The following is a 14,836-nucleotide window of genomic DNA, read 5'->3' on the forward strand; positions in this document are numbered from 1 at the left end:
AACTGGATCAACAGCAGCACGTGTTCACCAGCTAGAAACCCACACAGCTGCAGCAGCACGTGTTCACCAGCTAGAAACCCACACAGCTGCCACACAGGTACATTCCAGCTACAACTAACTGATCAACAGCAGCAAGCAGCCCAGCGCTGCAAAGCAACCCTGTCAATCTAAACCATTCAGCACGGTGGACACTGGCTACACAAAGCATTTGAAATTTGCCTAACAGAGGAGGGAAGACTTTAATTTTATTCCATTTTAACTACAGAAATTTAAATAGCTATATGCAGCATCGTGGGTTCTGGGTTCTACATATAGCACAGCCACAGAATAACATCAAATTTACATTTTACCTAACAGAATTAGATTGTTAACAGATACTACACTTGAAAATACCTACTAGAATTAACTTTGGTAACCACAGGAAACAGACTATAAACTGTTAAGGATCTATAACAATATGATAATGTAATAGCAGCACCCCTCACAACAACACCTTACTTGATAAGGAAGTGTCTAAACAAGAACTGCCAGGTCAAAGAAAACAGCTGTTACTCGAGCCACCATCCCTTTCTAATAATGGCCATGGCCTGATGGTCACCACAAGTTGAGCACAGGGGAGGACCTGACAAACACATGCTGCCAGCCCTCTGTCTGAGACTGAGCCTCTCTAGGTGCCTTGCCCGGAGGGTGTAAGCAGTGCACTTGAGAGTTTTCCCTGTGAGCGCAGTTACTACACCTATGACAGGAATAAAAAGCTGTGATGTTCTGATAAATTATAAATTAAATTTGTTTTTAACTATCTACTGTTAGAATCTACTTATATCACGTCAGTACAAAAATAGTATATGTAATACACAAATTCTGGGAGAAAAAGCCAGCCATAAAGAGGAAACTGAAATTATTAACTTAAAAGGTAAAACAAACTTTTGCTCTCTGATCTGATATGATGTAAAGTCACTGTGGGCCACGCTACTCAGCTAGTGGCTATCAGAGGACATGGTTTTGACACTGGTACAATGAAGATGCAGAACAGCTCTATCTCAAAAGCATCCATGTCTCCAGCCATATCCTCAGCCAGCCCTGCCTGACTCCTGGAAACTGCTAATCTCTTCTCAACATTTTATCATGTCAAACTGTTACAGAATCATAAATGCCTGCAGCCATTTGAGACTGGCTTTTTACACTCAGCACAGTCCTGCAGAGAGGCAGCCAAGTAGTCACAGTTCAATAGTTCATTCCCCTTTGTTAGAGTAACACTTCAGAACGCAGATTAGCAGATCTATTTAGCCATTTACAGGCCGAAGGACATCCAGGATGTTCCACTTTTATCTTTTTACAGTTGGGTCCAGTTAACCAATCTTTCGTTCTGTGAATTATGCTGTTGAATCCAGTCTAAGAAGTCTTTGCCTGCCTCTAGAGCTGAGGATTTTCTCGTATGGTATTTCCTAACAGTTTCAGAGTTTCCTGTTTTACATTTAAGATAATAACTCAGCCAGGCACGGTGGCGCACGCCTGCAATGTGCCAAGATACGTATTCTCTTATCTGTTCCATAGATCTAACACTTTAATCTTGATTACTGAAGCTACATAATAAGGCTCAAATTAGGAAGACTGTTTTTTTTTTTCTTTTTTCAAAATTATTTTAGTTATTTAATTCATTTGTCTTATTATATAAATTTTAGAATAATCTTTCCTATATTCATAAAAACCTGCTAAATTTTTAATAGAAATGTGTTTAAAAAGATAGATCAGTTTGAACAGAACTGACATTTTTACCATGTGTCTTTCCACCAGTGAATGAACAGGAACAGGAAAGCTACCTAGGCTCCCTGGTTTCTCCCCTAGCATTTTGTAACTGTTAGAATACAAAGCCTATATATATTTTCTTGGATTGAAGTCTATGTATTTTATCAGATTCACACTTTTATCATTTTTCAGCAATTGTGTACGCTGTGATGTTTTAGATTTTTGTTTCTACATTTGTTGTTCATTTTTTATAGAACTTTGTATTCTGTATTCTTGTTGACTCTGTTTTTTGAGAATGCTCCAGGATTTTCTAGACAGAAAACCAATGGCCAAGAAGGAACAGTTTGTTTTCTTTTCTCCTTTCTTTCCTTCCTGCCTTCTTTCCTACCTTTCATTTCACATCATAGGTTTTTAACAGATGCTCTGTTTAGTTTCCTTTACTTCAAACATTTCTGATACTACTAGTTTCTGCTCTCACTGCCAGGGAGAAGAAAGCTAAAACAGCTTAGATTTTGCTTAGACACCAACATTTCAACAAAGCTCAATCGGGGCATTTTACTTATTAACAAAGGACTTGAAGAAAAACTTTAGAAAATGAGTGACTTAACATTGTAAGCCCAAATTCAAGTTAAATATGTGGCTAGCAACGAACTGTGCTGCTGCAGAGACAAGAACTATAGAGATTAAGTTAAGCAGACTCTCCATTTCCTTCAGCCTCAAGTTCCAGACTACATCTGTTTTCTCTGATACACAAAACCAGAGTTAAAATAGCTCCATTTATCACAGCATGATTGTAGGCAGACAAAGCAGCCTGTCTGCTTCCAGATAGTGAAAGCAACTGTTATTAATCACAATTACAGACCAAACCCTCCAAGAGAAATTGCATCAATATTCTCCTAACCCACAGTTCTGCTACTCGGAAACTGGAAAACAAAACAAAACGCAAGCAGAGTACGGAGAGTGTCATGACAGAGCCTGAAGGTCAGTAAAGAAACATGCTACTGACGCCACCTTCAATCTTCAGTTCAGGCAGCAAGTGAAGAAATATTTTATACATATAAAAAATAGCAATCTCTCAAAAGCATTAACAGCAGCACAATTAAACATATTATTTGAATCTTAGATTAAAAACACTTTTGCTTTATGAAACTATAAATAGCAGTAGAGATTTGAAAGTTTCACTTCAGAGAGGTTACTATGAAAATAGCCATTTTACTATAGCCAATTTCATGCTAGTAATATGAAAGAAACTTTTCTTTCATGAAGATTTTAAAAGACCTAAAGAGTAAGACCTCTAAGCTATAAATAAAAAATGATAGTGTCAGACCCCCTTGAATGTGCACATCTTTTCCAAATAAACTGCAACCCACTATTCAGTGGTTGGTACAAAGATTAAGAATATAAACCAGAGTTCTACCTGATATTCTCCTACAACTTAAAAAACACACACTATGATGATTCAGCATCTACATGCAAGGCACATCAGATGCTCCACACGCTGCACAGTGACATCCTATAGTGAACCTGTGAGGTGGAGAACTATTACTCTTGGTTTGCAGTTGAGGACAACTGTAGCTCAGAGAACCCCCTTCCCTAGGACCTCATCAGGAAATGTGGAGCTAGTAATTCAATACATATTTTATTTCAAAGAATATTATCTTCTGTTTACAGCACCTTAAACTTGTAAGTGCATGTGTACACGTGTCCACACGCATGCGTAGGCATGTGTGGTGCTTGGGAACCAGCCTTCTGGCATGTGAGGCATGCTCATCACCCAACTACACCCACAGGTCGTTTTAATCTTCACCTGGAGACGAGTCTCAACACAAATGCTAGGAAAGACTCAAATGACCTCAGCCGCCCAACAGTGATTTGAGGTCGTAACCCTCCTTCAGTACAGGGTGGTATTAATCACAGAACGGCTTGGTTCATTCTACATAGCTTTGCAGAAGTGTGTTGCCACAGACACTCAGCAGAGCGCAACAACATGCATCTCTCAGCATATGACCAAGTGTTCCTTCCCTATCTGTGCAATTCACTTTGTCTTAAAGCAGCTGGGCCTGACAGTGCCCTCCTGCAGTCCTCGTCCCGAGGAAGAACTACACAAAGCAGACACTCGGTGTTCTGGAGATTGGAGAACAGAATGGGATCAAAGCCATAGCTGTCAGTGAACAGAATTCAAATGGGAATCACAGAAACTACACAAGTCTGCCATTACTAGAAAGGTGACATCTCTGCTGCAGACCTAAATTACCAGAAGAACAGTAGAGCATGAGGGAACAGTGTAAGCCTTGAGGGGAAAGAGCTTCTGTCTGAAGAACAGCAGGAAAAAATGTATCAGAGATGAGGACAGACGAGGACAGTGGTATGGACACATATACTGCATCCTTGAAGGCTTAAGGAAGGGTGTGGATCTTGTTCTCAACAGATCTGAATGAAGGTGGTGCCAGAAGCAGTGACATTTTTTGGTAGCTCAGTCTTCAGCGTGGTTTCCAGTGTGGGGTGAGACTCAGTAGGGAAGGGGAGGAAAGGGGCACGGAGCCCCCTGCTGTAGCAGCTCAGCAGGAGCACACCTTCTCTTGATGGAATTATGTAAACTGTCATGCAGGCCTCCTCTGCAGGTCTGGGTTCTTTCCCTAAGCACTACAGGAAATCAAGTCATGGAATTTGTTTCCATGCAGTCATTGTTTCGGATCACACAAACAATAAATACAAGAAATGGGACAGCAATTTTAAAATGTATCTTTTAATGCAGCAGCCTCTAAATTTAATATGGAATCAAATTTTTCCATTCTACTTCAAGCCAATAAATAAAATTTTCAACATGTGAAGTCCTTAATAAAGATCCCTAAACCTAGAACTTGAAAATATATACCAATTATACAAGCAGTTTTATTGTGTGTAATGGTTTGAATGGGAATGTCCATATAGGCTCTTATATTTGAATACTTTGTCTTTAGTTGGTGGAATTGTTTGGAAAGGATTAAGAGGTGTGGCCATATCGAAGGAGGTGTGTTACTGGTGGTGGGATCTGAGGTCTCAAAGGCCTGTGCCATTCCCAGCATCTGTCTGCTAGTTGTGTTTCAAGATGTAAACTCTCAGCCACTGGTATAGCTGCCCCTGCTGGGGTGGTCATGGTCTCTAACCCTCTGAAACTGTGTCCCAAATAAACTCTTTCTTTTGTATGTTGCCTTGGTCATGACGTTATCTCCAACAACAGAAATAATAACTAAGACACTGTAACATGACATGCTCTGTACTGTCTCAGTGCCTGTTAAATGCCTATAATCAGGAAGTATAAAACAAACAAGAAAGTAAAAGAATTCATGGGCAAGAACTACTAAGAATAAAAAATACCTATAATGAAGAAACTAAAACTTCCCTTCAGGGGACCTTGTTTAAAAGGCAATTATTTTAAATACTGTGGAAATTAAAGAAAAGGAGGAATTATATAGTCTTAAAGGAAAACGAATAGATATTTCTTTTCTTTTCTTTTTTTGTTTTATTTTGGTTTTGGAGACAGGGTTTCTCTGTGTAGCCTTGCCTGTCCTAGACTCACTTTGTAGACCAGGCTGGCCTAAAACTCAGAGATCCGCCTGCCTCTGTCTCCCCAAGTGGTGGGATGACAGGCGTGCAGCACCATGCCGGGCAGTATTTCTCTTCAAAGGCAGTCAATTTCAATCTTTTTGGATTTTAAATGATCTCACACAGTTTAGGCTTCTTGGTGTAAGGATAGAGCATCAGAGAATGAAGCCCTGAGTTTACATTCCAGGCCTTACACTAGCAACAACAGCTTATATTGTGAATTCCACTGGAAACATGAGTAACAGCGTCTCAGCTGCATGCTGAAGAGGATTAAAGGAGATGGAGTTACACAGACCCTGGAAAACATTAACAGCTGTGTAAGTATTAACACGTTTTGTTTTTTTTTTTTTTTTAATCTTCCCTTCCTGTCTCACAATAAGGCATTTATTATTTCGTGGTTGCCTTGACAGAGCTGTCCGAAGTGAAGGGAGACTAATCTAACAGCAGTGAGCAGGGAACAAACACACCAGTTTTGATCAGTAATTTCTGAAATGTTGTAACATTTATTCTCTTGGGCTGACTGTATATCCCCCGGAAGAGAAGGAAAATCTTTGAAAATCTCTAGCCTAGCTGTCCGGTAATAATTATATTTGGAAAACACATTATACAAGATGAAAAGGCATTAAGTGTACTTTGTATCAAAACGAATCATTGAGGGGAGAGGGGCCCTCAGCTGTAAGGCCTAGGGATCAGTGTCCATCCCAGACAAAACCCACACATACTATTTACATAATGAGCTTTGAGATCAAGGACTGATAAATCAATATAGCACAGGTTATGGTTTAATTTCTGTTTCTTTACAGATGTGCTGCATCAAGTACAGCTGTGCGTGGACAGGTAGGCTCCTAAGAGGCAGCAGCTCTCTGCATCTGAGAAGCAACTACAACATGTGTCTCCCTGTGGGTACCTCACACACAGCTGCTCTTGGGAACACTGTCTTCAGAAAAGCGAAGACAAAGAAAACAAGAACAGCTACTGCCCACAGAAAGGCTACCGGCAGGGTTCTCCCCTGCACTGCTTCAGATCACTCGGTCACCTTCAATTTTGGCAAAATTTCTCACATGACAAAACCTGAGTGACCTGAAGCCAACATTCCACAATCAAGAAACAGCCCCTTCAATAATCAATTCCCTAAAACAATGTAAGCTTCCGCTCACCCTCCTCCACAGCCTGCTGTCCTCACCCTCTGTTCTCTTTCTCCTGTTTATTGTAACACAGATCCTACGGCACCTGGCATTTACAGTGACAGAGGTAGGACTGAGCTCTTGATTCCACTTGAGACATTTCTAGTTCCTGTTTCCTCTTTTTTTTCATTTGCCATTCTCGCACCCACCAGCCCCTCTGAAAGACCCTGACTCAATGACTGAGGTGGAAGAGCCATCAAGGATGATTCCTGCCCAGCCTCAGGCCTCCACATCCATGGACACACATGCACGCGCGCGCGCGCGCACACACACACACACACACACACACACAACTTGTAAAGAAAAGGATATACTCAGGAAGAGAAGGCAAAGGGTAATTTATCCACTCTAATGTTCATTAGACAGCCTACTTATTTGTGAAGGTTAAGAAAAAAAGATGACATTAATAATGAGACTGAGGTAGCAGTGTTTGCATTATCTTGGATCTCATTTACATCATCAGTCTTCTACAGCCCTGCCTATAAAATGTTTTGCATAGACAGGCACTTTACAGAACACCTCTTTTCTACCAAAATTCTGCCATTATCTCTCCACACACATGTAGAGGCTGAGTACGTAGAACAGTACTTAGTTCTACTATACAGCAAGACACAGAAAACAATCATTGCTTTCCTGGACTCCAACTTTCTAGCAAGCAACTGCAAATGGTTTAACACAAATGCACAGCATTTTAGATAATATAGTTATGAAGGGAATCAAAAAGGACAAGAGGTATATGGAGAGTGCAGGACAGGCCAAGAGTTTAATTTTTAGGTAATTTTTGCCCTCGTGTACCTCCCTAACTTTTTTTTTAAATTTCTACTTTTTCTAGGCATATAAAATTAAAGAAAGAAACATACTGTAACAAGTTTCTGTTATAGAGAACCTGTGGACAATCTAAAAACTTACAATTTTAATAATGGCACTCTTTAGGAGAACATCTCTTAGTTTGATCACTTGGGATAAATTATTTGTTGATTAATTTGCTGAGTTTGTAGGAAGAACAAGTATCTCTCAATATATATACAACTGAGTTCATCTATACTCCCAATAGCAGCTGGAAAAGACTGTACAGGTTTTGTTTTTCTTTCCTTTCTTTAAAGCTTTGGTGTAATGGTCAAACACCTCCCAAGTAAGGTAATCTGCTCTCTGGTAACATGAGGGTCCGAGAGTTAGGAAAGCTGACAGATTCCATACCAAGTACTGTTGCCATCACATCATCTACATGCTTTGACCACAGTTGTTCTAAGGTATAAAAATGTTTCCAGATTCTCGAGTTACTCATGTAATGACTCTCCCAGGCTTTGTTGAACAAGTATTTTTAAAAGAAGGAATATTAGAAATTCTATACCACCCTGCTTTAAAAATACCTCCATGGTGATGTGACAGGCTTCCTCCATTGGCAAGGATTTCTTCTCTAGCAGCTGCCTGAAAATGGAAACAACACAAAATGTTACTGCTACTTAGATTTCACTTCAGAGTAGCTAACATTTATTGACTTCTCCCCAGATGCCCAAAAAGGTACCAAGCAATTTGCTTGAATTTTTTTATTTACTTCTACTCTACAGCCATAAGTTGTATAAGCACCCTTAGGGAGAACATCTTTTAGTTCAATCACATGGGACAAATTATTTGCTAGTTCTACTCACATACCTAAGAGGAATAAAAGAAGGGCGTGAGGGAGGATGAGTGGGAGAGAGGGAGGGAGAGAGGAAAAGAGGGAGGGAGGGATTGAGGGGGAGAGAGAAAAAAAACCCCAAATTTCCATTTTGTCCCCTTGTTTATCCTCCTAATGTGCTAGGACCTGAACATCCTTATCAGTGCACCTGGGTCAAAAGATAAACACAGAATGTACAATGAAGGGTAATGGAACCTGGGGCTGCCCTGATCCTTTCTGTTTACCTTCTTCCTTACTTAAGCCCTGGCCCTCTTTTAACTTTCTATTTTTAACTGGAAAAAAAATAGTGGTGGGTTTCATTATGGCTCTTCATACATCCATTCCATCATACTTTCTATCCTTTTTTTTTTTTTTTTTTTTTTGGTTTTAGTTTTTTGAGATAGGGTTTCTCTGTGTACCCCTGGTTGTTCTGGAACTCTCTCTATAGACCAGGCTGACCTCGAACTCAAGAGATTCGCCTGCCTCTGCCTCCAAGGTACTGGGATTAAAGGCGTGCACTACCACCACCTAGATACATTTTTCTATTCTTAATGATTTGTTAATATTTAATAGCCACAAGGTGACTATCTCCTGTGCCTGGAGCTTCTCAGAAATACTCATGTCTATAAAGCTATCAATGATGGTTGATGTAGAAAACCACCCAGGTGGGACATATGGACCACAGTGTGTAGCAAAGTACTCTGCAGGAACCTCAGGACTTGGGAGTTGAGGTTTCCCATATAATCAGAACTATGCTAGCCTCTGCTCAAGAACTTATCATTTCTAATAAATCACTTCAAATAAATAGCTCCTTGAGATCAGGAATTAAGCAAGAAACAAAACTGGGAAAATCGATACAATTTCAATTTGTGGACTCTAAAGAAGCTTGTTTTGTTTGTGTTTTTAAGAGGAAGCTATGTAATGCCGGCCGGCCTGGAACTCAATGTGCAAATCAGGCTGACCTTCATGCTTGCTGCCTCCCTCTAGCCTCCACTTCCCCAGTGCCTGAAAATGCAGGTGTGCACCATCACGCCGGCTAAGCAAGGGATTTTTCAAAGACAGGCCAAGGAGATACAATGTCCTCAAACTTCTGGGCAGATGCCATTCCTCAGTGCGGAAAGGCACTGGATGCCAAACTTGACCGCCTAAGCTTTATCCCTAGGACTGGTACGGCAGAGAGAACCCGGGGCTAACTTCCCCCCAGGTTGTCTGTCCATCTGTAAGGCATTGCATGTATGTACACATACACATGAACAGTACAAACACACTTAGACTTCTGAGGATGACAGAGATCACTGGCACACACATAGTCAACACCAGGGCACCTGTGTGTCTAAGTGACACACCTGCTCTGGCTTCCTCCAGTTCAGTGGAGGAGTCTATGCTGCTTCTAACAAGAAATAAACCCAACAACATTGAGTCCATAAAGCCAACAGCTTGAGGCCAGTTAAGAAATGTAATTGAAATTGTTAGCAAATGAATCCACACGCCTGGAAATATATTACAACAACACAGACCAGGACCATGAAGGTTGCTGACCTTAGAACAGCTACCACCCAGAGATGAATGGCCTGCCAAAGAAACACCAAGGATCCCTACAGTCATGAAGGTTCCTGTTGTTATTTAATTGACTATAATGAACTGAAAGTAAACAGAGAGACACACACAGGCTTCAGGAATACACGACATTAATTTCACACTAACAATTTGGTAAGTCAGTGGACCCAACATACCTTTCATTTCGATGGGCAAGCAGCCAGGTAAGCCACGTGTGACTAAGGTGAATCAAACTAAAAATCCCTAAGTCAGCACTAAAATGTATTTAAACAAAAGGATGGAACATGAAAGCTGCATGCAAAATTACCTCAGTTTGTTCAAACACAGTCAGCGGGTCACTAATTCCCCTGTAGTTAAAGGCAAAATAGAAGTAGATACACGCTCCTGCATCGTAGGTCTGCGTCACCCTAAAAGACAGACGGACAATGTCCCCAGAGGGCATTAGGTACAGTGAAAAGAGATTCAACACCGAGAAGACAAGGTCACCTGGATCCACCCAAGCCACCAGCTCATCCTCCGTCCAACCTCCCACACCCAGGGAAGGGCCAGCTGGCGCCTCTGCAGACCAGGTGGGCCAAGAAGGCAACGGGAACAAAGGTGTGTGCTCGTTTAAATGGGAGGCAGTCAGCACTGCAAGGATGTGGCTCAGCTCACTTATTGTTTTATGTCACCAAAACTACAGGAAAATAAACCAGAAATTTTTATAAAATTCAGTAGTTCATGAAAAAACACCACTCTCAGCGAGCTTTCTGCAGCTATCTAGAATTAACAGAACCTTATTTTAAGCAGTATATCTGAAAACATAAAAATATAGTCAGGTAAGCAGTGACTCAAAACTGCTTTAATTTACACAGTCAAAATAAAATGCAAAAAATTAAAAAAAAAACTGACTTAAAAGGTTCTTATCTTGACAACATAAGTAACTTAATTTTTTCTGTTACATTCAACTTATGTGCAATTAGGTTCTTCATGTAAGTAATAAAGAACAATCTTTGAAGCACAGTACTGTCATTGTTCAAGTCCATACACATGAATACATTTTATGCTGCTACCATTAAACAGACATACCACAAAGCATCTACCATCCATAAAAGCAATATTAGAAACCAGCAACTTGTTCCTCCCCCGGGTCATTACTGTTTAAAGTAAAAACATGAATAACAAGGACATGCTAAACTAATTCTCATTATTTAAGAAATCCACAGTGATGGTAACACACAAACAAGCTATCACCTCTGAAAAATATATGAATGCTCTGAGAACAACACCATGTGCTGTCATGCCATTGGACTCTTGTGGATCAAGAAATTCCGGACAGAAAAAAATAAGTAATTGCAGTTGAAAGAAAATAGTATGAACGTGCTGGAACAAACTCATAAGCTCTCTATACACAACGCCTTGTGGAATACAGTACAAGGGGGAAGAATTCCGTGTTCAGCTTAACGACACTTACAAGGACATATACCTTGACAACAGAAGTAGTGTAATTTACTGACTATCTGTGTTCTACTAGGGACACTGGATGAATATGAAGACAGATAAACAACATAAGCAGCTTTATGTAGCTTAAAAACCAGACTAGTAGGTCAAGCAATAGTAGCAAACACTAGTTTTTATACTTCATGATCAAACTATGTAACTATGACAGAAAAAAATGAGGGAGGGGGTATGCGAAAGTATGCCCAGGGGCATGGCGGAGATGTGCTTCTCGACACGCTGTGGATAGCTGTGACTCTGTTAACCTGTTAACTGACAGGGGCTCCGTCTTCACTCAGGCAGGACGAAGCCCAGGACTGAGGATCCTGGACTCAATGAGAGGTGGAACTGAGCACCAGCATTTACCCTGTTTCCTGATTGTAGGTGTAATGACAGCAGCTACCAGAGGGCCCTGCTGTCTGGACTTGTTCACCATTAAAGACCATATCCTGAATTGTGAGCTAAAATAAAAATCTTCATTCTAAATTGCTTCTATTAGAATATTTTATCAGTATCATCAGAAAAAGGAACCAACACAACTCTACTATTTTGCAACATTTTTTAAGTCTAGATTATTATCCCTCACAAGTTTAACAAAAAAAATTAAAGCAATGCAAATGTTTTTCCAGTTGTCCTGAAATGAACAACACATCCATCTTACTCAAATGTTAAAACAAACAAACGAACAAACAAGACTTCAGTACACTGAAGCTAAAGAGAAGCCCCAAACAACTTGATGGAATGTGATGAGTTAGTTACAGGTCTTCCAAACAGTTCAGAAGTAGGAAAAGTGTTCAAACACCAAATAGGATCAGACTTAAATACAGCCTGTTCACTGAGCTCACAATAATTAGCAAGGACTTGAAAAACAAATAAAATGATCAGATCAAACGTAGTGGCATGACCTTAAAATACTGTCTATGACTCCATGTGTATGCTGTATGCATATACACAGAAGATATGGAGGATGTCAGATTCTTAAATCATCTATGTAATAAATAGCTAGGCTTTCAAAATGCAATCAGGAAGCATGAAAAGGCGGTTTCCACAATCATCAAATCTCAAATGCAAGCTATGGAGATACCACAAAGGACTCAATCTAACAGAAGGAGCAAATACTTTTTACTACACAATACAAACAGAATCTAATCTAACATTGTAATGGTCTTTTAGGCCAAATGTTAGGTGCCTCAAAACACAAGAAATGAACTGTTTAACAATGCTATGCCAATTTGCCAGCTGTGCTTTTCTTTTAGTGTTAATTCACACTCTTAAAAAAGACCCCTGGAACATTTACATTTTAAGTTCCAGATTTACAAGTTAAAGAAAACTGGAGAACTATTTTAACTACAAGGTGCAATGATCAGGAATATGCAAGTTTAAAAAAAAATGAAGGATAAGTGAAGTGTGTTTATAGCAATTAAAAGTATACACCACTCAAAAGAGAATCACATCGATATACAGAAAATAGAACCACATTTTAATTTAACATTGCCACTGTGATGGCTAGTTTTTATGTCAATGCAGCTCTAGTCATTTGGGATCAAAATGCCCCCCCCCCCAACTGGCCTGTGGTACATTTTCTTGACTGCTGATTGGCGTGGGGAGGGCAAGCCCACTGGGCTGGTGGTGGTCCTGGGTGCTACAGGAAAGCCAGTGAGCAGCATTCCTGCTTCAGTGTCTACCCTGACTTCCCTCAGGATAAAGTGTGACCTGAGAGCTGTAAGCTGAAATAAATCCTTTCCTCTCCAAGCTGTTTTTTCTTTATCACATCAGTGGAAAACCTAACCAGGGGAGCCACCTTTCAAGAAACTCGGGATCAATATATTACACATTTCTGGTTTCGTATATAAGGAAACCATTAAAAGTCTATAGCAAGTATGATGGACCAAACCTGACCTAACTCAAAAGTTTAAATAATGAAAATTGTGATTTAAAAAAAAAAAAAAAAAAAAAGAGCATGAAGAGACTAAATTATTTCTAATGAGCAGAATAGTGCCTCCGCTCTCCAGATACAGTCTGTCTTATACCAAATCTTTAAAGGTTGTCTAAAATGTTGTCATGTTAACAAGATAGTAGGCAAGCCCTGATGCCTGGGATGGAACAAAACCTCAAGTATATGTGCCAGGCTGAGATTAAATAAGATAAATCACAGAAACAAGCATTACAAACATAAAGCAGACAATCTTGAACTTTATGATAGAGGTATGTAAAAACTCTTATTGTGAGGTAAATATGCTGACTATTGGGTATATGTGGCTACATCATAGCTTAGCAGACCTCAATCATGCCTGGTACACCTGCAGTAGCCAACAACTGGGGACAGTCATCAAGCCGCAAAGCCCGTTTCCCACAGTGACGAGCCGCCTGAGTATTTACTCAGTGTCACAGGACACTGGCTGAGTTCGTGGCCTGCAGCACTGTCACAGAGTGAAGCCAGAGACAGACTGACACAGGAAATGCCTGATGCTGAACACACTTGCCCCTGAGGCCCAACATCAGCTCCACTTAACAGAGACACCACACTCGTCACGCTACACACATTTATTCACTTTACTCTCAGTAGTGTGTGTCTCTCACACTACATACACCAATGCACACCCCCAGGAACAAGGTGAGGCCACCAGGGTGTAGCGGCGACTGGGGCTCTGCTCTCATGATCTCTTCTGACGGCCATTTAGTCTCCATTTCAAATTACTTTAACACCTTTCTAGAGAGTCAAATGTTCAACTCTGTCTTGACACATATAACCTGGTGTACAAATAAAATCAACACTCTAACTAAACGCAAAGGGTTGCGTCTCAGAAAAAACTTCCTTTGGGGATGCTGCCATTTAATAAAAAAGGATAAGATCAGCTAACCAGTCACCATCCAACATGGGGGATACTGATTACGGGTGGTTTTTAAACCTTAAAATGAATTTTTTTTTTTTTTAATTTCACACATGCAGCATTTCAATCACTCACTAGCCTGTGTGGCTTGTGGCTACCAAACTTAACAGCAAAAATACAGAATATTTCTATTATCAGAGAAACATCTATTGAAAAGCAGCAAGTTAATCATCACATGAGTCTCTCACTCCTTTCATTCTATATTCCATTCCCAAGGACTTACTCAACAATGAAAGGCTTACATGCTCCCCACAACACACACACAGAGGGAGAGAAAGAGGCGCCCAGGTGCACTTTCCATAGTTCACATCCTGTGTCTCTCCTGCAGTTTGTAGCTCCAGGGAGCATGGGGGGCTTCCTTTGTCTAGGGCCCTGGGAGGGCAGAAAGCTCACTCATGAACAGTGTCCCTTGCCTCAGCAGCTAAGGCCTGAGGCACAGTTCTGACAATGTGAGGAGATGCGTGCCACATGGAATACGCCAAAGCTGCTTCTTAGCTAGAAAACCCTATTTTGCAATTGTTTAAAAACAATACGTTAAGGACACGGGGACAGCTCCACAGGTAAAAGTGCCTCCTATGCAAGCCTGAGCACTTGAGTGCGATACCCAGAGCCAGGGTGAAAGGGGAAACCTACTACACGAAGTCCTTTCACTTCGACATGTGCATGTAAGCGCGCACGTGCCCACACAAGCTCGTACACACACCCACCCCATCACAGTGAAGTTTAAAGGCAGCACTTTC

The 14,836-nt window shown here is 40.6% G+C and overlaps 1 protein-coding gene across 1 annotated transcript in view; it reads right to left on the reverse strand.

Annotated features, from left to right (window-relative positions):
* The window catches only part of Agps (alkylglycerone phosphate synthase), a 101,058-nt gene that overhangs the window by 11,483 nt on the left and 74,739 nt on the right, over window positions 1-14,836 (reverse strand). The window contains exons 18-19 of the mRNA XM_055600201.1: window positions 10,037-10,136; window positions 7,886-7,943 (exon numbers count right to left, since the gene is read on the reverse strand). Coding sequence (XP_055456176.1) covers window positions 7,886-7,943; window positions 10,037-10,136 — 158 coding nt within the window. The remainder of the gene's footprint in view (window positions 1-7,885; window positions 7,944-10,036; window positions 10,137-14,836) is intronic.

This window comes from Psammomys obesus, unplaced genomic scaffold (genome assembly GCF_907164565.1).
Source record: "Psammomys obesus unplaced genomic scaffold, mPsaObe1.curated_primary_1811, whole genome shotgun sequence".
Classification (NCBI taxonomy): domain Eukaryota; kingdom Metazoa; phylum Chordata; class Mammalia; order Rodentia; family Muridae; genus Psammomys; species Psammomys obesus.